Raw genomic sequence first — 27,986 nt, 5'->3', positions numbered from 1 at the left:
GCGGCGGCGGTCCTGGCCCCGCCCCGCCCCGCCCCGAGACGGCGCGGCCGCGGCCGAGTCCGAGTCCGAGTCCGAGTCCGAGTCTTGTTCGAAGGCCTGGGTTTGCGTCTCTCGGGAGTCAGAGACTAAGGGGCTGCTCCGGCCTTTTCCCGCTTCGCTTCACCTCTCGGCGGGCAGGGCGGGGGGTGAGGGAAACCCGGCGCGGGCCCGGGCCCTGCAAGGCTGCTCGCCCCGCCAAGAGCGAGCCAGAAGCGGGGAAGAAAGGCGAGCCGTCCCCGAGGCCCAGGGATGTGCCCGCAGGCAGCCGCCGGCGGGAGGAGGGCCGCCTCCCGGGCGCCCGGGGCTCACAACGTCTGCCGCCTCCTCACCCGCAGGGCCCACGGCTTTTATGCTAGAGATGCTGGTGTCGCCCACAGAAAAAACCTGGGACTCCTCAGAAAGATAGTATGTCAGGTAACGGCGATGCTTCCCGGCGCTGGCTGAACCCCTGCGTGCGCTGGCTTTCAGCCGGGGCGGTCTGAGCCTCAGTCCTCAACCCAGGTATTTGAGAAGTCCCTGGTCACGCTGACTGGCAAGCTCGGGGAGAAAAACGCCGCGATTTTGCTGAAGAGAGTTACAAATGGTTACATGTATTTCGGGAGGCTCAGACCTAGAAACGTAGAGGGGACTATGCTGTGGAAAAACTGCAGAAGCACTTGTAAATCTAATAATCATGTTAGAAATAGCCTTTTATGAGGTTTTATATCACTTAATTCTTCCCCTAAGATGGCTTAATATTTAATACCAGTATTAAATTCATAGTGTTTTAGGGACCATCAATGTTAAATTTGAATGAAGTTCTCACGACAAAATAAAATAATCAGTAGAGATATTCAGGTAAACATACCCCTAATGTGTCAGTGAAATTTACGTTACAGAAAAAATAGGAACTAAACCGATTACAGACTAAAGTGAACTTGATTTTTTTATCAAAATGATTACTGCTCCCATGCAGTAGTTGATAGAAATGCATTGAAAATTAGTATGTGGAAGTGAATTGGCAATTGTATTATATTGAAAATATATTTATTGGAAGTCAGCTAAAGCGTCTACTTATGCAACTAGATCAACGGGCATGCAAGGTTTATTGAGATAAAAATGAGTACATCTGACTTACACTTTTTTTTTTTTTTTGTAAGACTGGAACCTTTGTTAATGGTATAGCACTCCTGATGTCTCTAGTGCACGCAAGAAACTTGATGGGAGCAGTTTAGCCCATTAACATTTCAGGCACTTTTTGCAAATAACTGTAAACACATTTTTCTACCTTTCACACAGAACACCAACAGCAGAATGGAGTCAGATGTTCAGTAAATTCAATTAATTACATATAAAAGAGTTATGTGCATATTTACACTCTGGGGAGTTTTGTCCTTGATTTTAAAAGTTGCCATTAAAGTTTAGTTGCCAGTTTTAATTGTAATGCAGGCAAGTTAATGACAAAATATTCATTACCCATGCTGTCCATAATAGCTAATAAAAAGATCTTTTAATTTGCTTTAAAAAAAAAGACAAAAATTTCCCTCAAAAAGGTCTTTTTAATTTTAATTATTTATGTATTCAAGAGCAAAAGTTCAATTAAAGTAAGTTATTAAGCTGCAGGAGCCAAATAAAATATTTTCCAAAAGCAAGGTTTGTTACAAAAGCCATCACTGTAACAACCACTGTCTGTTTCAGGAAAGTACTAAATTCAAGAACGTTTGGACAACTCATTCTGCATCTCCTATTGCGTATGAAAGAGGAAGAATTTACTTAGACAATTACCAGTGCTGTATTAGCAGGTAATAAATTTACAATTAAAAGTTACCCTGGCTTACAGTTTTAACACTGTGATTCGCTAACTTTACTCATCCGAATAGCCCCTGTGAATTGAGTGGAATTCACTTATGAACAAAAAAAAATCCAGGTGCATAAATCTTTGTTAAATTACACTCAGATGCTGTTGTGTCTTATGTGACACCTGCTTTGGTGAAGGGAAGTCTGATCTTAATGGTGCTGTATAACTTCAGCTTTCAGAGCACTTTAACAGGAGTGGAAGGTGATCAGCATTTTATAATTTTGCACTAAAAAGCCAAATGAACAGTAGTTCTTTGTGTTCCGGTAACTAGCAGTGTGCTAAAGAATGTGTCACAAAATCAGCCGATGTAACAACCTTGGGTACTATGTCTATAAATTCTGCATTAAAGAAGTAAATTATTGTTCATGTAAAAGTATAGTGTGTGGAGTACTTGCTGGTTTTTATTAATGTATTTTGCAGATCAGTTCTCTGATCTGATGTACTCTTCTGTTCCATGACCACCTGCAGAGGCACAGCTTAGGAGGCAGCACAGGGCAGGGTAGAGGACGGGAAGTCCTGCGTACACCAGTCCTTGTCCTTTCCCGTCCCTCTTGTGAGGGAGGTAGCAGGGACTTGGAGAACTGCGTTGCTGAGTAAGTTGTGGTCAGAACAGTTTTGAGACTGTGTCATGTGATCCATAAAAGACAAATCATTCTGTCAGTGTACACCACTGAGAATTAATTAAATTGATCTATCACTTACAGCAGAGATCTAAATCTACTTAACCGTGTTTTATTCGTATGTTGTCTGAATGCTTTCCTGTACTGGGTTAACCTGTCTAACATCTTTCAGGTTTATCTTCGTCTCATCCTCTCCTGAAGGGAAAACTGTGCACACTGCAAAGTTTTTATTCTAGTAGTAGGGTTTTTCTTAAAATATATGTATATGATGCCATGCCTTTATATTATGAAAGGCAACACTGGAAGAGCTTAAGGCGAAGGTTCCAGGATGATTGTTAGTTTCTGGAATATGCTTTCTTTTTAATGTATATCACTAAAGTAAGAATGTTACTATTAAGTTTGTTATTTAAAAAACCAAACAAACAAAAAAAACCCACAACACCAAACCACAAAATATAGAGAAGGTTAGCTTTTAAATATTACATTATACTTACTATTTTTTATTAGGCCTTATTTTGACAGCAATATCAGGTTATATTTACAAAGTAAAAATAAGATGTTTAGATTTCTGACCTGCCTAAAGAGAAGGCAGGATTTATAAAACTGTATGAAATGACTTGATAGAAAGTAGTTTATAAAGTAGACTAATGATTAACAATCATTTTCCTCCAGCATTGCACAAGAGCCAAGAATACTTTATCAAAAGCCAAAGTGTTCTAAGGCAGAAAAAATAGAAGATGCTTTATTATTGGAATGCCCACTGGTAAGATTACTTTTTAATAGACCATTGTTGTGCAAAAAACCAAATTAATCTATTTCAGTGAAACATATTTAAAATAGTGTTCTTTCCCTATGAACTATTTTCTTAGTGTTTTTATGGAGTTGGGTCATTTGAGGTTTGCAACATGTGCTTATTTATTTTGACTGAATGTTCAGAGGCATACTTCTCTGAATTTCTCAATAGCACGTTCAAATGCTTTTTTGTGAGCTTTCATGGAAGATTTTAAAAACAGTGCATTTATGCTTATGCAACTAACTCTAATTCCTTACAACATGAATTCTGTTGAATTTTTTCTTTATTTTTTAATTAGCAAAGGCAGTAGGTGGGAGTTTTAGTTTCTACCAGATTTGTCAACACACACACAAAAAAAAAGAGCAGATAAACTGAAGACCTGTTAAAGCAACTCTGCTGAAAAGCTGTTCTGCTATTTCTAGCTAATAGATTATTTAATTTCCCTCCTCCTTGAGGAGTTTTTCTCTCATCCAGTGTCCACAGAGCTTAGTAATATTAGCCCCATCCTTGAGGTGCCTAAAAATAAAGCAGTGTGAATACCATTCTTAGCAGTTACTGTTCAGGCTGAATGTCTTATTCTGCAATACTTAAACAATTGTTGCTTCAAGACTGGTATCAATTAGATTGATAAGCAGTTATACTTCATTTGTGCAAGGCAAAGAAGTTTTAAAAGGTGTCTTTTCTAGAAAAGGTAACTGCCTTGCAAAAAGTGTGACAACAGATTATTTATGTGATAGCTGACTGTTTAGCACAGACATGAGCTTAGAGATCCTGGTGTGATTAGCAGGCAGCTTTCCACCTTTAGTTTTTGAGGAATTAACTTCTGTTTTCTTGGTACTGTTTCAAAATGTTATGTATCTTCCTGATACAAACTTTTTTTCTGATAACCTTTTGTTATGTAGGGGGAAATGCTGCCAAGTCCATCAGACTATAAATCTTCCCTGATAGTCTTGACAGTGCAGAACTGGCTTCTGCGTCTCTCTGCTGATAGTGGAGAAATACTGGAAAAAATATACCTTGCTGGTTCCTGTTGCAAATTCAGGTATTAAACATTGACTAGGCTTTATATAATTAACAATCATGAGTACTATATTGGAGAAAGGGAATCATGGTTTTTTTGGTAATATCCTATGGCTGACTTCAGGTTTGTTAGTCTAGCATATTACCTGGAGTACTGTTCCTGCATTCTGTTTTCTGTAGAAGAATTTCAGGAGCTTAAGTATTATGGTCTCAAATTTGGTATCAAACTCCTGAAAAGCCACAAAAACTAGGCTACTGTTGGCTTTTCTCTGACAATTTTACAGCATTTAATATTGCAATAGCAACGTACCAGGAGAGGACCTTTAAGAGCTGTAAAACAAACTTCATAAAACCTAACGAAAATACATTTAAAGTTTAAGCCATTTTTAACTTGCAAGCATTCTTCTCCATAGGGTAGCCATTTTGCTCTTTAAAAGCAGAGCAGTTACTGCTTCTGGTAAACTGCGGGTTTTTTTCAGTTCTCAGAAGAAATTATTTCCTTTAGACTGAAGGATAAGAAAGCAGTGATTTGTGAAGGGAAGGAGAAAAATTAAGATAGTGAATGTTCATACTTTCAGAATTTTTCTCACAATCCTGTATGGAATAAGCCATTCGTAGTTCCATGGGTTTTGCATTATTGCAAACAGCAAACATCTCAGGTACCTCTCCCAAATCAGATACTGAACAGTTTGTCTAGACACAGGGATTTGCCTAGTTATAGTAGGTTATATTTTATGTGAAATAGTGTATTTATTATTAAATTATTTTTAAGTGATTAAGATAGGCCTTTCTTGTCACAAACAGGTATCTGAGCTGGGATACTCCTCAAGAGGTAATGGTTGTAAAGTCAGCTCAGAATAAGCTCCCTGCAGCAGCACGACAGGCAAGTTTGTTGAAAAAATCTCTCATTCTTCAATTTTTACAAAATCGATCAAAAAAAAATTTTTTTATTGTTATTCCTTCCCAGGCAGGTATCCAACAGTCTGTATTGTTCTATCTTGCTGTATTCCAAGTATTGCCTCTTTCATTCATTGGAATGCTAGAAATAAACAAAAAGGTAAGTTATTTCTTCTATTAATCGTGATCTGTACTGTAGTTGTATGAGAGGCATGGTTTAGGCAATTGTCCCAGATTTTCAAAAGTCATACAGCTTATAAAAGCATAGTGCCCTGAAACATGAATTAGCAGTAATGTTCTTCTTGTGTCTCATAGGGGCATTGGGGGAGAAGATTCTTAATTTGAATTTTTAACTCTATTTTAATTGGTTTTTCACATAGTAATTCAGATTAAAGAAATGAAAACTACATTTCCAAGTATCTCTATTAACAAAAAATATGAACTCCATGTGTTGTTATTCATTAAATACTAAGAATTAGTTTGTTGGAGATGTGTTAAGTGGTGGCACAAATGAATACTGCATAATTGTTAAAAGGGGTAAGTCAGCTTCTCGTGTATGTGTCTAATTTAGATTCAGAGAGGATCCTGTACTCTGTGACAGCTGGATAATGTCATTTTAGTACAGCTGTACACATTCATAGAGCCATGATTAGACTAGTATTTTACCCTGGTGGTGAAGAAAGAACAGAAGATGTGAAACCAGTACGTTTAGATTGAGTTGTTAGCTTTGCTGACATTCCTGTGGGATGCTGTGTAGTCTAATCTATTCATGTATTATACTAACTGGGTAACATGATACGAAGATATACTGAGAATTGATTAGAGAATTAATCTGCTTGCAGAATACAACTAATCTAACCTCAAGTGTTACTGCAGTGCAAAGTATTATAGAAACTCAGCAGAAGAGATGAGGTACAGAAAACTTCACAAACTAAAACACTGATTGTATGGTTTGGTCAGAATAAAAAATTAAAGTGATTGCAAAATGAAGGACGTTATGTCAGTATTTTGCATAGTCTCTCAATTATTTCTTCCTTAATAGAATATTTTTCTCCTCTTTTTTCTTCCCCCCCCCCCCCCCCCAGATATTTGGTAATAGTGTGACAGATGTTGCTGTTTCTAATGGAATCCTGATTGTAATGCATAGCATGGGTCTGGTCAGGCTCTATAACTTCCAGGCCATCTCTGAACAGGTAATGAATAAGAAATTTTTCATACAGTCCATGCAATTTTGGGACAACAAATCATAAATATTCATGTAGTGCCACATAGGTACATGGGGAATGTGTCAAAGGACAGAGGTCTTGCCTAAATCTATTCACAGTCAGAAGATGCAGATGGGTACACTATCAGAAAATTCTACCACCACCAGTTACAGGTGGCAAAACGTAAGAGATACAGGGTCAGACAGGCACTTAAGCACATATAGAGAAGAGCTATGTAAATGCTAGACCAGGGTGTGCTCTTCTTTACACACCTAGTCTGTAGTTACAGATGAGTGTTAAGGCTAGAAACTGATGGGCACGGAAGATTTTTTGATCTGAAACAGAACTGCAGTGACACTTTTGAGTTTATATTCTTCCAATCAAAAATCAAATGTTAATTCAAAAATAAGACTTCAAGCAGTATCTAACAAGATAAAGAATGCAGTAGTAACAGAGCAGTAAAACTAAACAGCAAGTAAATATGCATCAATAAATCTAAATTGTTCTGTGTTATTTTAGTTCATGGAACAGCCGTTTGATTTGGGACATGAATTCAACTGGAATGGTCAAGTGGGAGTTGTAGGAAAGTATCCGTTTGGTCTTCCATGTAACATTAAAATAACAGGTATATATGACCTTTGTATTATCTTGGCTGGTGGTTTTTATGGATTAATTATGACTTATTTCACACCAAGAAAAAACATTAAAATTACTGTACTCATGCTGTAGTTATATTTCTGGATTTACGTTATAGTAAAAATGTGCTTTGCTTTACTTCTAATTACAAGAATTAATTGCATAGGGCTTACCTAGAAAACTAGTACAGCAACTAAGCTATTTGAAAAACATCATAAGCAATGCATGAAGTGGAAACCCCTTCCTTATTTCTGAGACACAACTGCTCTTGGGAAAGAGGAAGGGCTAGGACAGCCTTTAATAACACCCAGAAACAGTATACGGTATGTAAGCAAAAGATGTGAGAACGTTTAATTTAACTTGCAGAGGGAATTCAAGGAGACAGAATACAATTTGTCCAAGTTGCATTTTGATAATTCTTAAGTTGTCAGAAATGTTCCAGTTTCAATAAAATTAATTGCTGAGGAGAGAACAGATTATCTATTAAAAGCAATTCTTATGCCTCAAATCATTAACTTATGAATGTTCTGCTTTATATAATGACTTTAGTTTCTCTGAAACCAAACAATAATTTCTGTTGATGCATTTGAGATTAGAATTCGGTGCTAAGAATGACCAAAGCCTGAGACTTTCTTTGAAATTTTTTTTCTTTTTTGCTTTAAAAATACATTCTCATGAGTTCACATTTGAGGCACTTAAAAAAAAAAAAAGTAGATTTCACCAATATCAAATAATGCATGCTTTTATTTCTTTACTTTTGAATGTTTCTGTATTAAATGGTTTTTACAGGTGACTGTCCACATAAAAAATGCTTTTGATCTTTATGTTTGCAAACAGTATCAGATAATAACAGGCAAACCAAACCAGATTTACATAAACCTGAGGAAAGACACAAAGATAAAATACAGACTAACATAGTGAAGGCTTTCAGTTATAATGCAATGTTTTATCAAAACAAAGTGATAGGCTGCTATAATTGATGTCTCAGGTTCTGCAAAGGGAAATTTCTCCTCATTTTCCTCTCTGTCTCAGTCTGCAAAACCACAATTTAATGTTAGGGGCCCTGTGGAAAACATGCTGTGGGAGCTTTAATAGGAAGCCTATACCAGATTTGTTCGCATGTCTTACAGATCATTGTAGTTTTTAGTTTTGAGATTTTAAAACCAATGTACTGGAGAAAATGTTTTTGATCTTGAATCATATTCAAGAATTTGTGGTTAGGAAGTTTTGAACTCATGACAGACATTTACCATGGCTGCTCTTTGCAGATAGTTGCATTCCTGTGGTTTTTGAGCTGTTTTCTTTTAAGAATGAGATGCCCAACTGACTGTTCAATGTGATGTAATGCTTCAGTGAGCGAGATTTTAATAGTTTCAGAGTTTAAGCTTGTATTTACTATAATTTAACTATGTGTAATTTTCCTGCTTATTTAGTCCTAGCCTCCCTACAGAAATTGCCTGAAGGGATGGCAGTATTACGGTGCTGGTTTTATGGTGTGTTAGTACCCAAGAGGAAGTGTACAGAGATCAAAACTTATAGGCTACCATGTACCTACCACATAATTTACAGCTATTGACTGGTAAGGAATTTGATTTTGGTCACGGTGGAAGGAATGGAAAAGGTACCTATAAATCTTCATTATGTCACTTTCTGAAAGGCCCAGAACTTAAAACTGTAGTTTGATTTATTATTAGAAGATACGGTAATTTCATTTTAAAAAAAGAGAGGAAGATATTTTGCTCACATTTTTTTTACATTTAGAACAAATACTTGTCAGTGCTGCCAGGAACAACTTTATGGCTTTCTGTTTAGGTGAGGCTAGAGAGTTTTAAGGAAGTGAGCAAAGAAGCTCAACTGGAGATTGAAAACTGGCAATGCTAGGGAAAGGACTTAGAAACAATGAGAACAGGAGATGCTGAGCAAGAAGAGTGAGTGACACGTAGCAGGAAAGAGGGAGTCGAGGCAGCAGAGTCATGCTATCACAGTGGTTTCGGTGGTTATGATCTTGCAAATCTTTGCCAAGTGAACATAAAAAGAAAGGCATATTTTATCAGCAGCACATACTGCTTAGGATTGATACGTTATTGAAACGCATTTAAATCTATCATTTAGTTCATCTACCAGAATTTTTGAGGGGCCTTGCTATATATGCTTTATTTAAAAAGAAAAAGTCGATAGGGTAAAATGTCAACAAATTTTCTTGACTCATTTTTAATTTGTTGACAGATTTTAATATCAGTAGGTCCTCTGCTTATACCTCCATCTTTAACATTCTCTACATTTTGAGCAGGTGCCTCGGTTTTTATAACCTATACTTTGTTATGTCTTGCACAGAATCTCCCATTTCCTATGTGTTAGTCCAAAAGACAACTAGAAGACAGCCAATTTCCAGCTTAGGAAAGACTTCATCTCCATGGGCAGTGAACTAATTCCTTTCAATCTAAATGCCTAAGTTCTTGAAAAAATGAATGAAAGAAAAAGAGAGAAGCACCATGTAAACATAATTTCTGATGTCATGTGACATCTTAGCACCATTGGCTGGGATCTGGATAATTATCTGGACTAAGCAGAACAAGAACAAGTCAAAATTTGGATGAGACCTTCAGGACACAAACGTCCAGATAAGAACCTTGTTCTCCTCACAGTAATTCAGCTTGGGTTTTTATGTTCTGCCTGTTTAAATGCTCCTTGTAATTGCAGATTTTCTTCACATTTTGTCTTTTTTTTTTTTCCCCAGCACTTCTCTGTACTGTTAGGAAGAGCTGATATTCAGTCTAAAATTGATTCAGTTATAGCAGCTGTAGAAATTGCTTTTATTTAGCTAGTTGTAGAAGTTGTAAAGCTCCATGCAGCCCATTTCATTCAAAGATGCTTCTCTCAGTACACAGAAGACTTGTAAGAATGGCATATTACATCTGTATAATGTACCCCAACTGAACTGAAGGGAAAACTAGATACCTTTTGCCATTAATTACAAAAATTCCTAGATTTTTATTGATTTTTACTAACTCAGGTTTCCAGCTATTTATCACTATTTTTCCCAAGAGAATAGTAACCTTTTTGATATGCTCTTTGATCTGTTCACGTGTACATCCTGTCTCATTCAGATTTTAATTGTTTGCTACGTCTTTGCTTATCCAGCTCATTTGGAATGAAGTAAGTCAAAGGTATCAAAAGAGCAGTTCTGCATGAAGATCTGAGAAGGCAGTAACCTTCCACAGGGAACTGCAGATGCGTGCCTGGATGCTAGGTGGTGCTAGCATAGCTGGTGCTAGAAAAAAGATCACAGCCAATGTATTTCCACAAGTCTTCAAAAGTTCTGAAGAATTAATAGCTTTATTGGAATTTAGAATTGTAAGGATCAATGGAATTATGATTGTTCTGCTACTAATGGTGTTAACATTATCGAATATTTGCAGATACCCCACCTTTGCTATTTGAAGCATCTTCTCTGGAGAATGCATTTCAAATTGGAGGTTACCCTTGGCATTATATCATCACACCTAACAAGAAAAAACATAAAGGAGTCTTCCATATTTGTTCTCTGAAAGACAATGCTTTGGTAATATATTCAGATAGCAGCTTCTCTGAAATGAATGTGTTCATGTTTGTCTTCATCTCTTCTTGAGTAGTGCTCGAGGTAACAATACCCTTGTTTTCCAGTGCGGTGCTCTCACAGGGATCACCCCACAGTGTTACATCTGCTATCCAATGCAGTCATGTGTAAAATGTTTTCTTCTGAATTAGTGCTGCTTCTGATATTTCCTTCATTCCAATATAATCATAGCACTGTCAGTGCTACACAGCACTGTATTCTCAGCTAAGGCTCAAGCAGAATCTCATTACCTGATTCCTTGCAGGGTAACATCTTAATGCACTTCTGACTAGTCAACCTACCAAATGGCATGACTAAAGAAACATTTTAAGTTTTAAGAAATTGCAGAGTAAGTTTCCTTAATGTTTAGTTTATCCCTGATTTGTACCCTCTCTCTCTCTCTCTCTCTCTCTCTCTCCCTCTCCCCCCCCCCCCCGTAGAAAGATTTTATTACTTAGTTTCATCCAGCATTCCTAATTATTTTTGTTTATGTACTATTCATCATACAGTCTTTTGCGTGAGCTCTCCATCTCAGCTTTTATTTTGGATCTGGATTTGACCTGAAGATACTTCAGTAATACAAGCAGCTTCTAGGCCTGTTAGTTCAGAGTTCTTCACTAAAAAAACTTCTCATCTGTAAATGTCCTCATCTCTTTTACCGGCCTGATCAAATCAATGATCCCCCTTCTATCTCTTATTTTCAAAACAGATCTTTCACAGTCATAGCTGAAGATCAATTTTGATTCAAAGGGACTTGTACAGTCCTTTCTCACCTAGGTTTTTCTGTGTGGGTTCATACATTTGAAATTTTGAATGATCAGGATCAGCTAAATTTATCAACAAAAAGCCACTGTTAAAATCCCAAGATTTTGACCAGCTTGCAGCTGAAATCACAAGCTATCCCAGGCTTACAAACTCCACAAATATTTGGACAAAAGAGGCTGAGCCTGAGGTTTGAAGCTCAAGTCAAAGTTTGTGCTAATGCTTTTCTCATGTCTTGGCACGTCTTGTGTATTTGACGCTCAAATTGCTGGAATTGTTGAAGTGTTTGCAGAATGTAGGCTAAATCTTCATTTTGCTTAGTTTCAGGAGAAGTAGGACCGTGTATAGCTGTGGTATAATTATTGCATATTTAAAAAGTTGAAACTGTTCCATGGAATACCTTAAGAATTGGAACTGATGGGGTTTTTTATTATTGTTCCACTGCCATCCTTTCTGGTTGTGATTAGGAGCAATACTTAAAAACCTTCAGAAATATGTGGAGAGGAGCTCAGTATTTCCTCTTTAATTTAGATCTGTGAGACTTTCAAAATACTAATATTCTAAGCTTTTCCTTCCTTCTTCAGGCAAAAAATGGCATACAGGATATGAAATGCTGTTCACTGGAACCTGACTGGATATATTTCCATCCAGATATGTCAGGTAGAATAATCCACGTGGGACCAAATTTGATAAAGTATGAGCCTTTTTTTCTCAAATCTTATTTTCATTAGAGGAAAAGCTGCATAACTGCATAAATTCAGTAGTTTGACGATTTGCAGGCCAAAACACTCATCAGGCCCTAGAAACTGTAAAATTTAATGATTTGTCGGAATCAGAAGTTCTGGTAGAAACATCTGCAGATTTCTACATGATGAATGTGGACACGGGCAGGCAACACTAGATTAGGATATGAAAAATGTTCAAGGACCACTGTGTTAAAATTTCACTGATATAAACATAAGTTACAACAATAATTTATTTTCATTTCAGTTATTTGTGATGTTTTAATATACCTGATTTTTTAAAATTATAAATATAGAAGTGTTGTAGTAGGTGGATTAGAATTCATGACTTATTTTGTAATTTCTCTTCCTTTTGTAGAGTCTTGAAGCTTAAGGAAGTTAAAAATAATACAGATCAAACGGAGATTGCAGAAGATTTTACAATTGTGGCCAAAAGAGAAAACTCTGTGAGTTTAGTGTCCGAGATCGCAATGTATGATTTTGAGCAATACACAAGGGTTTTGTGTATGTGAGTAATCACTGTGCTTTATGGGCTTAATTTGAAGTTTATTGAAAGACATTCTGTGTCTTCATTGGACTTTAAGTTGTGTGAAAAAAAAATTGAAAACAGTAACACTTTCAGGATAGCTTTCTGAAACCTTCAGTCTTCTTTAGTTTTCAGCATTCTTTATGGTGTGCAGTATAACCATGTATCACTGATATAAAGCATATTTAAAAGATGGTGACAGATTTCCTTCAAAAGAAGGTGCCACCAAGTGATATTTTTGTGTGCATCTCTGGTGCTCAGGTAAGTTTATCATACAAATGCTAGAAATGTTTCAAGTCTTTCGTGACTTAGGGGTAAGTCTTCGTAAGACAACAAAGACAATACATTGCTTCCAAAAGTCTGTTTCTTTTCCTGGCCATGCACACCTGTCACTCCCTTGTGACAGGTTTAGCATTCATCTAACCCTTAGTGAGCCAAATCAGTGCACTAATATAATAGAATAATAACCCAGCAGAAAAGGTGAGTACTTTTCTGCTTGCTTGGTGAGCTGAACTGGAGCTGGAACAGAACAGAACTGAATCATCAGTGAGTCAGAAGAGTGCAGAAAGGTAGAACCAAGTGGTGAGGGGATGATCTGAACCTCCTGGTAGAAATGAGGTGTTAAATCACCTTGGTTGTTTCATGAAGTCTTTTGTGGTAGAAAATCACAAAGACAATCTAAATGTTCAAAAGGTTAAAGAGCACACTGGTGAAGAAAAATTGTTGGCAGTGCCTGGAACTGTCATTTTGCTTCAGCATACAAAGTTATGTCTTACATAAAAGCAAGATTTTATAGTTTATGAGTACTGTAAAGTCCCTGGAAATCAGCGATACTAATTTTTAAGCTTCTATAGAAGAAAAGTTTGTGTATTAAAAATCTACACTAACTCAGAAATACAACTTCCATTGAATTCAGAAAGGATTGTCATCTAATGACTTGCCATACGTTTTTTTTTAGGGTGCGTTTAGATAACTTCTGTTGCAATAAGAGCAAAGAAATACGAGTCTAATTGTGTCTGTGCTGTGCCTTTTCCTTTTGACTTCCATTGAGACACTGATACCCCAGTTTTGAATGTTTCTGGTGTTAATGGTGCCCAGTGGAAGCAGCTGTGGTGGTTTAAGATGCTCCTTTCCCTGTCTTCTGGAAGTAAGAGTTTAAGAAACAAGTTGGTGGTGACTTAGCTGTCTTAATTCTCATTCCAGCATCTTGGCTCCAGTCACTTCTGTTCTAACAGTTATGGTAGCTGAGAACCTTTGCCACCTCTAGAGGACTGAGAACCTCTGAAAATGAGTAAACATCAGTAATATCTCAATTAAAGCGACCGAGTTCATGAGCCCACATAAAGAAGAGATAGCAGCACTAGGGCCATGCATAGCTAATGAGTAAAACAAATCCGAGAGATTAAAACAGGGTCAGAAAGCAAAAGACATGAAGTAGGTACATTGTCAAATAGATAGGAAGAAACTAAAGTGCTCCAAAGTCTAGAGCCACTTTTTTCTTTTTCTCCAAAGGTGAGCAACGCTGTTACTGTAACAGCTTCTGGTCGAGTCGTGAAAAAGCGTTTTAACTTACTGGATGATGACCCAGAACAAGAGGTAACCAATGTAGTGAGTAAGAGCAGTTCATGGATTAAGATGTTTAGCTAGTCCAAAGTCATTCTTGTTTCAGGTGCAGTGGCTGTAACCATTAGCTGTGTTAATCTTTGAGTTCTTTATTCCTCTTCTGTGACTGTCTTTGTCTTCTTAACTTCTAATTACTTAATTTCCCCTCTCTGTCTGTCATCTCTTTTCCTTGGTTGACATTTGTGCTTTGCATAGTCTCTTTCTTTTAAGAACTGATCTTATGCCCCATGATGCCGTTGTAACTCTGTGTGACTTCAGTGGCACAGAAATGAGATGTTAATGTGACAAACCATTACTCTTCTGTCCATTCAAGCATTACCTTTAAACATTTCTTATAAAGCATTTTATGAAATGAAAGAAACATATTTCTTTTTTTCTCTGCTTTAGGTTCCTCTAGTCTTTGATATAATATCTCTATAAGTAAACTATATTTTTGTCTCCCAATTACTTCGATTGGATTGCAGGATAAGGTATTTACCACTTTTAAGTAACAACTTCTTGAGAGTGGAAACACCATGTGCCTTGGTGTTGAGTCTTCAAGAGGTTATGAAGAATATTTTTTAGCTCTCTATCTAGAGCTGGAGCTGTAATTGACATAAGTACAACAGTTAAAATTCATCAGTTTCTGGCAGTCATTTTTATTCTTTTTTCTGAGGAAATAGATTTTACTATGGTAAAAATACAGGACAGTCCAATATAACCCTTAAGGTCTGCAGTTCATTTCTATCCACTTTTTTTTTTAAAAAAGCATAATAAAAATTACGAGTCTGAACACTATTTTTTTTTCCTGCTATTACACTTTATTTGTGATTCCAGTAGATATTTTCCATTATGGAAGAAAAAGACTGGCTTGAATTTTAAGGATTACGTTACCAGGTTCATAACAATGAGATAGAGGCAATGAAGGGAGTTCACAATCTCCACCTTTTGGTCTCAGTTCTTCACTGTCACATACTCTGCGGAGCGAGAGAGAACTCTAAACAGAACATGCAGGTGTTCATGTGAATGGAATTACCCTAATATACTCATCCCCTCAAAACCAGTAACGGTTTTAAGCTATGTCTGCTTCAAGAGAGGGCATGGAGTTATAAATATGTTTCTTCTGCCACTTTCAAAGTACTTTTTTCTATTTCCTGTATGATACATATAAAATATACTATATATAAAATATACTTGCACATTAGGATTGTTCAGAACATCACTTTCTTCTCTCCTGTCTTAAGAAATTTTGCTGAAATACGTGGGGCAACTTGTGTTGGGAAAGATGCCTGTTGGGTATCTATCAGGCTGGCAAAGTTTTCTTTATCAGACCAGAAGACTTAAGAACTACAATTTTTCCAATTCTGCTTTCACCTGAAAGAGCTATGCAGTTTAGGTAGAGGGGAATGTGAATTGCTTGATTTGTAAACTTGAGGTTTTGTTTTTCCTAAGACATTCAAAATTGTGGACTATGAAGATGAATTGGATTTGTTATCCACTGTGGCAGTTACTCAAATAGGAGCTGATGGAAGAGCTCACCTTGACTTTCATTGTAATGAACATGGGATTCTACTTAAGAGTATTCCATTACTGGAGTCCTGGGATGTGGTAAGAATTCCTGTCTTTTGTTTACACTAACACTTCCCCATACCCATTTACCTACCATTTTTGTTCAGATTTGAAGCAGATGTATAAATAGTGTTGCCAAGTGCTATGGATGAGATTTGTACAAAATAATAATTATAACTCAAAAATTTTAAGTATTCCATCAGACAGCAGTTCATTTATATGAAAATCTCCATGATTTGAAATTAAGATATATTTTTTTTGTTGGTTGATTTGTTTGGTTTTTTTGGCTGGGCAGGGGGTTGTCCTTAGATATTTCTGAAGTATTTATCAACTTGAATATTTACCCTCTGGCTAGTTACATCAGCTTAACTTTACAACTTATAAATAGTCTCACTAGCTTAACCTGAACTACTCACGCACAGAATTAAGCATGGACCTCGCTATGTGTATATTTGGAGAGATGGAATGGGCTGTTCATATAGTCCAAGTTTAGGCGGACATCCGACCAAGATACTCTGAAATATTCAGCACCTTTGGCACCTCTTTTATCGTTGACTGTATAGGTAACTTAGGATCCTAAATCAGATGCTCTGAATTGCACTTAGATTCCTAAAATAGGCACGTGGGAAACCTCTCAAAGTTTTACAACACTGTCCTTTCTCTGGAGGAGCAGTCTGTGTGTATGCACACAAAATTCCTGTCTGATCATGGAGGGCACCAATGTTAAATATTTTTTGTTCCCCAAGGAAAATGGTACGGGTATTGGCAAGTCATGGAAATGGAGACTGCAATCAGAATTTTTTTTTTCTCATTTCAGACTTACAGTCATGAAGTTTACTTTGACAAAGACCTTGTATTACATATAGAACAGAAGCCTAACAGGAGGTTCAGCTGTTACGTTTACCAGATGGTCTGTGATACTGCAAAAGATGATGAATGTTCAAGCCATGAAAAAACAGAAAGAGTGTTTTGTAAAAAAGGAGGGAGAATTTTTGAATATATTTAAGACAGAAACAACTACAGAGACTTCAATTTGGATGTTATTTAAGGACCTCATACATACAAATTCGTCAACTACTGTTTTTCTGACAGGATTTAATCTTAACGTTTTGTACTACTACATAAAGTTTTATTTCTTTTTTTCTCTGTAACATTGTACACTTGTCTGTAGTCCATAATGGCTTTTCATGTATTCACCAGTTCATCGTTAATACTGGATGCAGCATTTATTGCTTCTCTTCAGCAATTGGGTTGAAATACTGGACATCAGGGAGAAAGATGGAGACTTAGTGATCATCTACCATCTGCTGCGGTCTGTCTTACGTAGTTTTACCTATGCAACTTTAATACAGACTGTTAATTAAACAAAGTATGTAAAACTGTATACGATAAATTTTATATGTAGTGTGAAAACGGCAGCGTTACCATTAAACCACTTAGACAAAATCCCTCTGCTGATTTTGTGTGAGAAATAAAATCACTCAGATTTTCTCATTGTGTTTGTTTTGGTTTAAAGAGAAGTATTAATAAATTATGTATTTTTACTGCCTCTTTTATATATCTTTATTTATATTTTTTTAAATATATATATGTGTGTGTGTGTGTGTGTGAATATATATAAACCCAAGGAATTCTCTGGTTCTCCCTGTGTCAAGGGTCAGGAGTTGTTCAGTCTGAGCCAAAGCTGAGCATTTGCTCAGCCAAATCACTGTGCAGCCTGTCTGATACATGGGAGTTCGACGTGGTTTATTCAGATTCTGCAGAATGCAAGCTTTCATTTTAAATTAAAAAACACCCACAACAACAAAACACAGGCTCTAGACTTCATGGTGATAAAGAGTGTTTCCACATGCAAGCCAAAGATGGGCTCAGGAGACTAGCTCTTGGAGGGATGACCAACATCCAGTTTCTTCCTAGCACCACCATTATCATGAGCGCGGTAATTCTAAACCCAAATATTTCTTTTCACTGCAAGCTTTACTAATGAAGTGTGGATCATTCTACCTGATGCAACAGTGAAGAACTCCAGGTTAATTATAAAAATTACCTATTGTGCAGGTGGTGTTTTCCTCCATCCCGTCAGTAGGTGGGAGGCATATGGAAAGGAACAGGAAGACCCACCTCATTAACATGTGGCTTAGAGGCTGATGCCAGTGGTGGAATTTTGTTTTTTTCGATCATGGAGCAGTTTACATGGTACCAGGCCTGCTGGAGTGAGATGGGGTTCACCTGTCGCAAAGCAGGAAAAGGATTCTGGCTCAGGAGTTAGCTGGCCTAGTTGAGAGAGCTTTAAACTAGATGCGAAGGGGGAAGGGGATAAAACCAGGCTTGCTAGGGATGAGCCTAGGGGTGGCATGCCTGTGTTGGAGAAGAGATTAATAGCCCAACTGAAGTGCATTTACACCAATGCACACAGCATGGGCAATAAGCAGGAGGAGCTGGAAGCCATGGCGTGGCAGGAAAACTATGATGTGGTCGCCATCGCGGAAACATGGTGGGATGACTCGCGCAACTGGAGTGCTGCAATGGATGGCTACAAGCTCTTTAGAAGGGACAGGCAAGGAAGGAGAGGTGGTGGGGTAGCCTTGTACATTAGAGAATGTTTTGACTGTCTAGAACTCAATGGTGGTAATGATAAGGTTGAGTGCCTATGGGTAAAGATCAGGGGGAAGGCTAACAAGGCAGATATCCTGGTGGGAGTCTGTTATAGACCACCCAACCAGGATGAGGAAACAGACGAAGTTTTCTACAAGCAGTTGGCTGGAGTCTCACAATCTCTAGCCCTTGTTCTCATGGGAGACTTCAACTTACGAGATACCTGCTGGAAACACAACACAGCAGAGAGGAAGCAGTCTCGGAGGTTCCTGGAGTGTGTGGGAGATAGATAACTTCCTGACACAGCTGGTAAGCGAGCCAACCAGGGGAGGTGCCCTGCTGGACCTGCTGTCTACAAACAGAGAAGGCCTGGTGGGCGATGTGGTGGTTGGAGGCTGTCTTGGGCTCAGTGACCATGACATGATAGAGTTTTCAATTCTTGGAGAAGTAAGGAAGGGAGTCAGCAAAACTGCTACCCTGAACTTTAGAAGGGCAGACTTCGGATTGCTTAGGAGTCTGGTTAACAGCGTCCCTTGGGAGGCAGTCCTGAAGGGCAAAGGAGTCCAGGAAGGCTGGATGTTATTCAAGAAGGAAACCTCAAAGGCACAGGAGCAGGCCGTCCCCATGTGCCATAAGTTGAGCAGGCAGGGGAGAAGACCGGCCTGGCTGAACAGAGAACTTTGGCTGGAACTCAAGAAAAAAAGGAGAGCTTACCACCTTTGGAAGAAGGGGCAGGTGACTCAGAAGGACTACAAGGATGTTGTGAGGTTATGCAGGGAGATTAGAAAGGAGAAGGCCCAGGTAGAACTTAAACTGGCCACCGCCATTAAAGATAACAAAAAATGCTTTTACAAATATATCAGCAACAAAAGGAGGGCCAGGGAGAGTCTCCCTCCTTTGTTGGATGCAGAAGGTAACTTTGCCACGAAGAACGAGGAGAAGGCTGAGGTACTTAATGCTTTCTTTGCCTCAGTCTTTAATAGTCAGACTGGTCATCCTCGGGGTTTTCAGGCCCCTGAGCTGGGAGATGGAGATAGGATGCAGAATGAAGCTCCAGGTGTCGAAGAGGTGTCAGTCACCGACCTGCTCCTCCACCTGGATGCGCACAAGTCCATGGGGCCAGACGGGATCCACCCGAGGATACTGACGGAGCTGGCAGAGGAGCTTGCCAAGCCACTCTTCATCATCTATCAGAAGTTCTGGTCAACCAGGGAGGTCCCAGATGACTGGAAGTGAGCAAAGGTGACACCCCTCTACAAGAAGAGTCGGAAGGAGGATCCGGGGAACTACAGGCCTGTCAGCCTGACCTCGGTGCCAGGAAAAGTCATGGAGCAGATCATCTTGAGTCCCATTACACGGCATGTGTGGGACAACCGGGGGATCAGGCTCAGCCAGCATGGGTTTGTGAAAGGGAGGTCCTGTTTCACTAACCTGGTCTCCTTCTATGACAAGGTGACCCGCTTAGTGGATGAGGGAAAGGCTGTGGATGTTGTCTGCCTGGACTTTAGTAAGGCCTTTGACACTGTCTCCCACAGCATTCTCCTGGAGAAGCTGGCTGCTCACGGCTTGGATAAGTGCACTCTGCGCTGGGTTAAAAACTGGCTGGATGGCCAAGCCCAGAGAGTGGTGGTTAACAGACTCAAATCCAGTTGGTGGCCGGTCACGAGTGGTGTTCCCCAGGGCTCAGTGTTGGGGCTGGTCCTGTTCAATATCTTCATTGATGATCTGGATGAGGGGATTGAGTGCACCCTCAGTAAGTTTGCAGATGACACCAAGCTGGGTGGAAGTGTTGATCTGCTGGAGGGTAGGAAGGCCCTACAGAGGGACCTGGACAGGCTGGCTCGTTGGGCCAGGGCCAACTGTATGAGGTTCAACAAGGCTAAGTGCCGGGTCCTGCACTTGGGTCACAACAACCCCATGCAATGCTACAGGCTTGGGGAGGAGTGGCTGGAGAGCTGCCTGGCGGAAAAGGACCTGGGGGTGTTGGTTGACAGCTGGCTGAATATGAGCCAGCAGTGTGCCCAGGTGGTCAAGAAGGCCAATGGCATCCTGGCTTGTATCAGGAATAGTGTGGCCAGCAGGACCAGGGAGGTGATAGTGCCCCTGTACTCAGTACTGGTGAGGCCGCACCTCGAGTCCTGTGTTCAGTTTTGGGCCCCTCACGACAAGAAGGACATCGAGGTGCTGGAGTGTGTCCAAAGAAGGGCAACAAAGTCAGTGAAGGGTCTAGAGAACAGGTCTTATGAGGAGCAGCCGAAGGAGCTGGGATTGTTTAGTCTGGAGAAGAGGAGGCTGAGGGGAGACCTTATCTCCCTCTACAACTACCTGAAAGGAGGTTGTAGCAAGGTGGGGGTCGGTCTCTTCTCCCTAGTAACAAGCGATAGGATGAGAGGAAACGGCCTCAAGTTGCACCAGGGCAAGTTTAGGTTGGATATTAGGAAAATCTTCACCGAAAGGGTAGTCAGGCACTGGAACAGGCTGCCCAAGGAAGTGGTTGAGCTTCCATCCCTGGAGGTATTTAAAAGAAGGGTAGACGTGGTGCTTGAGGACATGGTTTAGTGGTGGACTTGGTAGTGCTAGGTTAACGGTTGGACTCAATGATCTTAAGGGTCTTTTCCAACCTTAATGATTCTATGATTCTACTGTGAGTTTTTATAAAAAGTGTAATGCAAAAGAAAAAGTGAAATACAATTGTGGAAAGAAGAAACAACACAAAAAGGAGATCTAAGTAGGTAATGAAACAACAGCAGAAATAAAGAGCAGCAGCAATACTCTACTTCCACCCTAGCTTCAATAAGTTTTCACTTAGTATCCAGGAAAGACCACTTGTCTGTTATCTGCTACTATATAAGTAGCTATATAAGATATGAGAGTAAAAACTAATATGAATCTATTCTATACCCTTAGGCAGAAGATCCAACTCTTAAGCAGATATTGATATTTTATGCTCATTTCTGTTTGAATTATTAAAGCAATTCCTCCTAGAACAAGACATTTAAACTTCATTGTTTATTAAATAGTGCAGGTACTGCTCATCAAGAGTTTGCTATACTTTCCAGTGACTGTAAGTTATTGCAGACTTTTGCAGTTACATTCATGCCAGATCAACAATTGTACATCAGTATCCATCTTTCGAAAAATGCAGCAACTTGTAATGACCAAAAGGCAGCCCAGAGTTTGATGAAGAAGATTATGGGCTTCGTGTAAGAAATTCTGTCACTCTAAATACGCAGTGTGTTGCTGCACTACAGATAATGGCAGATGTTCCATCCTGGAAGGTCACACATAGACATTTTCATTCAGAAACAGGTGAGATGTTTCTGTTTAATTTAAAACACCTTGAAAGCTATTTAGAATAGAGAATCCAGAACGCCTAGCCCTGAACACTTCTATGAGTATAGTCACAACCCTACTTATGAATGGGCTAGGACACACCAGACAAGCAGAATCACGAAATGCTTATGGGTTGTGCTTTTCAAACTGTGAACAGTAGTGTTGCCTTCTGTACCTCCGCAGAGCCCCAGAAAATTCTAAAAATAAACTTCTATTTGAATGGGAGGAAAATCCTGACCACAAAGTAGTAGTTTTTTACATTGTTAAAAATAACCCTGTATCTGAACCAAACACAAATACCCACATGCTTCGTGGCAGCCCACCTGAATCAACAGCTTTGATTTCAAGTTAAATTTTGAAACAAAACCCATCCACCAGGAAAAGGTAGTACTTTACTTTGCCAGGAGATTTTACATGTAAGCATTTTTTGGTAACTGTTGCTGGCAGAGCTGTACTATGGTGCATTATCAATTTGATACGAAATTTGAATAAATGCATTAGATCTGACCTGAGGACCTACAGTTTGATGTCCATTTATGATGATTCTAGAGCACTTACCTTTCTCTTTTTCATAATGTAAATTAGGTACTTGGAAATCTCTTACACAATCTGAATAATTCAGTACACTAAAGAGAAACAGTATTTGTAAAGTGGAGAAATTCTGAGGATACTCATGTGGTTTCCATTACAGAGGAAAAAATATTCTTGAGCACATGCCCGGCATAATTATCTCTGCAAGCACCAAAGTGTGACATTAGTACAAGAAAAGAAAAACAAAATTGCTTTGAAAAAAGAGAAGTAACTTCTTCAAATGTAGTTTATTTCCCATTTATAAATTCAGAAATGAAGATGAATAAAATACAGAACACAAAAATATTCTTTACTTTTCATAGGCAGTAGCTAACTGCTTTATGATCGGGAAACCCATTTAGCGATAGCTTTCTGGTTTACAAAAATCCAATAAGGAACTATTAGTGTGAAATTCTGAGTTCCCTTACTTCCTGTGTATTTCAGGGTGTGCTTACCACTCACGCCATGGCTTCCAGAGTCTGCAGATGAAGCCTCAAGTGCTTAGATGAAATGCAGTCTCAAGTAACTGGACCAAGTGCATACTTTAAAAGACTGAAGCTGAAAAGCTCATCCTTCTGTTATTTTCACTACCACTAGATGCCCAAGGAAAAAAGAATATATGCATATACATATGTATATAAATGTAAATATATATATGAACTGTTAACATGGGTAAAGAATCTCAAATGTGTATTTCAAACATAGAATTGAAGGGATCTTAGCCACTTTTGCCAACATTCCCAGTAAGGTCACTTCACCCAAACTTTCTGCATTTTCAGTGTGGAGAAATGTTTCTTTATCCTTTTTTTCTGGATATGTCCTGTTACTTTAACAACACAGTTTCTTGCTCATTTTATTCTCATTTTGTCTTTTATTTTCCTCTTGTTATTGAGAAAAATGCCATTTATATTACACAACAGTAACTGAAGGCTGCCAAAAACGCACCAGAAAGAAACTTCTTTTCCTTACGGAACTGTGACAGCTATCCCACACGATGGAACAGCCAATAAACAAATTAATTTGCTTCCCAGTTATGATAAAGACTGCTATTAGGAATACCTGCTAGAAAGTACATCCGTATAGGGCGGCATGTAGACTGGGTATTTTCTTGAAGAACAGTTGTGAGGAACTGCTGTTAGCTGCTTCAAGCAAAGTCCCTGGGCACTCTGCCTGCAAAAGGGAAAATGTTGGTCTAGTAAGTAAGAAGTTCATGGACTAGTGAATTTTGTTGGGTTTCACCTAAGGTTGTTTGATACAAGCTTTCTGGTGTTGCCAGAATGTACAAAACCTAAATGATATCAGCGAAAAAGGGGAAGAAGTAGTCAAAATGTGGTTTTCTAAGGCTGAACCACAAAAGAATTCATAGAACAGTGACTGAGTTCTTTCATAACTGCCAAGTATTGCTACAGTCACCAGCACAAAAACTTTAAAGAACTTTTTTTCTGGAAGGTGTGTGAATTGATCTGGTATGTATGTAGCAATGCCTCACTAATAAAAATTGCATAGCATATCTGAACCTTTTTTGAATCTTTTCTTTATCTCCATGAATTGGAGAAATTTAATTAGTCCCTGCTAAAACACTTCCTGCAAAAATTTTACTTCTGAAGAATGGATTAATAGTATAATAATTGTCAACTAGCCCTATTCATACTCGAAGAAAGTTTCTGTGTATCAACATGAATTCCAGGTGTCTCTCCTGATATGCAGACTGAATAGGTTATGAGTACTAAAAGAAGGAAACAAGTATTCCAGTAATTAAAATCAATGTTAGAGATATGTAAGGGGACATCTTTGTTTTGCAGCCATTTCACAATCTTAGATTTTCAGAGAGGCCCACTTGAAGCTTTCTGGTTGCTAGACCTGGCATTTATGCAACTATAACTTTAGTATTTATTTCTGCTTTACTGAAGTTACAAAATGATGACCAAAATAACTTTCAGGAGTTCCAAAAGAATTTTCTGTCAACACATTCTAATGTTTATAGAGCAAATAAATATAAAGTAGTCACACTGCTTGCTTTAGATAATAAGAGATTAAAATGAACTGCAAAAAATAAAAGGAACTAGGTATCCCAGCAGAGTGAAGAGTTACAATGATACAATTGTTAAGAACTGCTTTGGTTGGTATAGCTTAACAACTCGTTTAGTAAACGGGGAGTACAAATGCCTTATTCCTGCCAGAGTGGGGAAGGAATATTGTGTTCGTAGGAATATTACATTTTCAGGGAAGAGTAAGTGCACGTTCTTCTCAGGAAGAGATAAAGGAAACATGGAAGGGGAAGCTAAAATTCATAGAATCATAGAATCATTTAGGTTGGAAAAGACCTTTAAGATCACCAAGTCCAACCGTTAACCTAGCACTGCTAAGTCCACCACTAAACAATGTCCCTAAGTGCTACACCTACACGTCTTTTAAATACCTCCAGGGATGGGGACTCAACCACTTCCCTGGGCAGCCTGTTCCAGTGCCTGACTACCCTTTTGGTGAAGAAATATTTCCTTATATCCAACCTAAACCTCCCCTGGTGCAACTTGAGGCCGTTTCCTCTTGTCCTGTTGCTTGTTACTAGGGAGAAGAGACCGACCCCCACCTTGCTACAACCTCCTTTCAGGTAGTTGTAGAGAGAGATAAGGTCTCCCCTCAGCCTCCTTGTCTCCAGCCTAAACAACCCCAGTTCCCTCAGCTGCTCCTCATAAGACTTGTTCTCTAGACCCTTCACCAACTTCGTTGCCCTTCTCTGGACACGCTCCAGCACCTCAATGTCCCTCTTGTCATGAGGGGCCCAAAACAGAACACAGGACTCGAGGTGCGGCCTCACCAGTGCCGAGTACAGGGGCACTATCACCTCCCTGGTCCTGCTGGCCACACTATTCCTGATACAAGCCAGGATGCCATTGGCCTTCTTGGCCACCTGGGCATATAGCTGGTTCATATTCAGCCAGCTGTCAACCAACATCCCCAGGTCCTTTCCGCCAGGCAGCTCTCCAGCCACTCCTCCCCAAGCCTGTAGAATTGCATGGGGTTGTTATGACCCAAGTGCAGGACCCGGCACTGAGCCTTGGTTGAACCTCATACAGTTGGCCTTGGCCCATCGATCCAGCCTGTCCAGGTCCCTCTGTAGGGCCTTCCCACCCTCCAGCAGATCAACACTTCCACCCAGCTTGGTGTCAGCTGCAAACTTACTGAGGGTGCACTTGATTTCCTCATCCAGATCATTGATAAAGATATTAAACAGGACTGGCCCCAATACTGAGTCCTGGGGAACACCACTCGTGACCGGCCACCAACTGGATTTAACTAACTCCGTTCACCACAACTCTCTGGGCCTGGCCATCCAGCCAGTTTTTAATCCAGCAAAGCGTACGCCCGTCCAAGCTGTGAGCAGCCAGTTTCTCCAGGAGAATGCTGTGGGAAACCGTGTCAAAGGCCTTACTAAAGTCCAGGCAGACAACATCCACAGCCTTTCCCTCATCCACTAAGCGAGTCACCTTGTCATAGAAGGAGACCAGGTTAGTCAAGCAGGACCTCCCTTTCATAAACCCGTGCTGGCTGAGCTTGATCCCCCGGTTGTCCCACACGTGCCGTGTAATGGGACTCAAGATGATCTATTCCATGACCTTTCCCGGCACCGAGGTCAGGCTGACAGGCCTGTAGTTCCCCGGATCCTCCTTCCGGCCCTTCTTGTAGATGGGCGTCACATTTGCTAACTTCCAGTCAACTGGGACGTCCCCGGTTAGCCAGGACTGCTGATAGATGATGGAGAGTGGCTTGGCAAGCTCCTCTGTCAGCTCCCTCAGTACCCTTGGGTGGATCCCATCCAGCCCCATAGACTCATGTGTGTCCAAATGGTGTAGCAGGTCGCTAACCATTTCCCTTTGGATTATGGGGCTTCATTCTGCTTCCTGTCCCTGTCTTCCAGCTCAGGGGGCTTGGTACCCCAAGAACAACTGGTCTGGCTATTAAAGACTGAGGCAAAGAAGGCATTAAGTACCTCAGCCTTTTCCTTGTCCTCTGTCACTATGTTTCCCCCCACATCCAATAAAGGATGGAGATTCTCCTTAGCTCTCCTTTTGTTGCTAATGTATTTGTAGAAACGTTTTTTGTTGTCTTTTACAGCAGTAGCCAGTTTAAGTTCCAGCTGGGCTTTGGCCCTTCTAATCCTCTCCCTGCATAACCTCACGACATCCTTGTAGTCCTGCTGAGTTGCATGCCCCTTCTTCCAAAGGTTGTAAACTCTCCTTTTTTTCCTGAGCTCCAGCCAAAGCTCTCTGTTCAGCCAGACAGGTCTTCTCCCCTTCTCTTTTCCTGATTATCTTCTGGATCTGCAGTTAGCCTCAACTTTGGCTATGTACGTGTGTTGCCTGCCTCTAACATGCAACTTGCAGCATGGTTGCAGTACATTTCCATGCTCTGGGGCAGAGATCTAGGAAACTCCTGACTGTTGACACCATACTCTTCCTATTTTAGCCCTTTATAATGCCACTGCCTCTTCTTTCTACTGCCTGGAAGCTGGCTTGATTTTATAACTGCCTTATAAACATTTGTTTTGTGGACCAAAGCAGCATACTTCCAGCATTTCTACTTCAACAAAATCACTTTTTTTTTTCTGCTTCACCATGACATCTCAATGATCAGCTATCTGGACAGAGAATCAAAACTGGGATCCCAGAAGTGCTACCCCAATCTTGATTTGTATTCGATAAATGTGGGAGGAATTTCCCAGTCAGTGCCTAGGGACTGAAAAAATAGGAAGGACTGGCTTCTCTTGATAATATTTGCTTTGAGCATAAAAAGAACGCACATCCTGTCTTTCTCTTATCATTGAGTATATATTCACTGATAAGGCTGCTGAGCAGTTGGGAAGAAAATGAGAAAGCGTAAGCCAAATAAAAAGTGCAAGCAGTAACATTTTATAATCTTCCTTTGCCAGTTCCAACTACTGCCCCATGGTTCCACAATTTAAAAAAAAAATTCCAAAATACGTTAATTTATTAGAAAAATATTTTACAACTCACAGAAGCAAAATGTCTATGGATTGAAGCACAGTAAAGAGTTTCATTGCACAGGCAATAATGACTGGCCTATAACCAGTATAGAATTTCGGACAAAAGCTGCACTATGATGTGCCTTATTCTATCTCAGTGAAACCTCTCTCCAGGGTGGAGAGTAACTAAAGATTATTTCTAGGAAGGGTATCATTCAATAGTTGCAATTTTTTTGCAAAGATAAATTAGCAATGCCCTCAATAGCAAAGGCCACATCGTTCTGCTGCTTAGACACGGAACTCAGTGCCAGAAAGAGTAAAAGGATTATTCTGGTTTGTTTGTGCCATTCAAACAGTGATTACTTAAACTCATTTGTCAGTATTACTCCTGGTAAGATAACTTCTGAAGCTTCCACAAGAGTCAGTTAAGTTAGCTGCCAGGACAAACCCGGCTGGACTATCTCATCAGTTTCGTTTGTTTACAGGATAAACAGCCATGAGGCTTCTGAAAAACTCATCCAAATGCTTTGAGGGACACTGTAACTCGTCTGGAATGTCCTTTTCTAAGGCTTGGATCTTCAATGACTGCATGGAAAAACAGAGATAAAGTTCTAAGTGGTAAAAGAGACTCTAACCTCATTCTAACTACAGCTCTGACAA

General features: G+C 39.6%; 2 protein-coding genes across 5 annotated transcripts in view; one reads left to right on the top strand and one right to left on the bottom strand.

Moving 5' to 3' along the window:
- The first annotated feature begins 53 nt into the window (after positions 1-53).
- DCAF17 (DDB1 and CUL4 associated factor 17) lies at positions 54-17,395 on the top strand. Of its 4 annotated transcripts, none has more exons than XM_087731129.1 (14): positions 54-453; positions 1,717-1,820; positions 3,169-3,259; positions 4,192-4,331; positions 5,114-5,196; positions 5,281-5,366; positions 6,292-6,399; positions 6,931-7,036; positions 10,467-10,609; positions 11,989-12,098; positions 12,506-12,593; positions 14,186-14,269; positions 15,728-15,883; positions 16,662-17,395. In XM_087731129.1, the coding sequence occupies exons 1-14, from the start codon at positions 289-291 to the stop codon at positions 16,848-16,850; spliced, it is 1,653 nt and encodes a 550-aa protein (XP_087587255.1). In that variant the 5' UTR covers positions 54-288; the 3' UTR covers positions 16,851-17,395. The 4 variants fall into 4 exon arrangements, with proteins under 4 accessions (XP_087587255.1, XP_087587254.1, XP_087587256.1 ...); XM_087731128.1 differs by having other exon boundaries at positions 14,186-14,281; XM_087731130.1 differs by lacking the exon at positions 6,292-6,399 and having other exon boundaries at positions 14,186-14,281.
- The window catches only part of LOC148052353 (uncharacterized), a 66,590-nt gene continuing 43,881 nt past the window's right edge, over positions 5,278-27,986 (bottom strand). Inside the window, exons 4-5 of the mRNA XM_087731496.1 lie at positions 23,402-23,512; positions 5,278-5,348 (exon numbers count right to left, since the gene is read on the bottom strand). Coding sequence (XP_087587622.1) covers positions 23,405-23,512 — 108 coding nt within the window. The 3' untranslated portion in view covers positions 5,278-5,348; positions 23,402-23,404. The remainder of the gene's footprint in view (positions 5,349-23,401; positions 23,513-27,986) is intronic.

This window comes from Nipponia nippon, unplaced genomic scaffold (genome assembly GCF_047370975.1).
Source record: "Nipponia nippon isolate SJK-2023a ecotype South Korea unplaced genomic scaffold, ASM4737097v1 scaffold_5, whole genome shotgun sequence".
In the NCBI taxonomy this organism is placed as follows: Eukaryota; Metazoa; Chordata; class Aves; order Pelecaniformes; family Threskiornithidae; genus Nipponia; species Nipponia nippon.
This window is presented reverse-complemented; position numbering and strand designations above follow the sequence as displayed.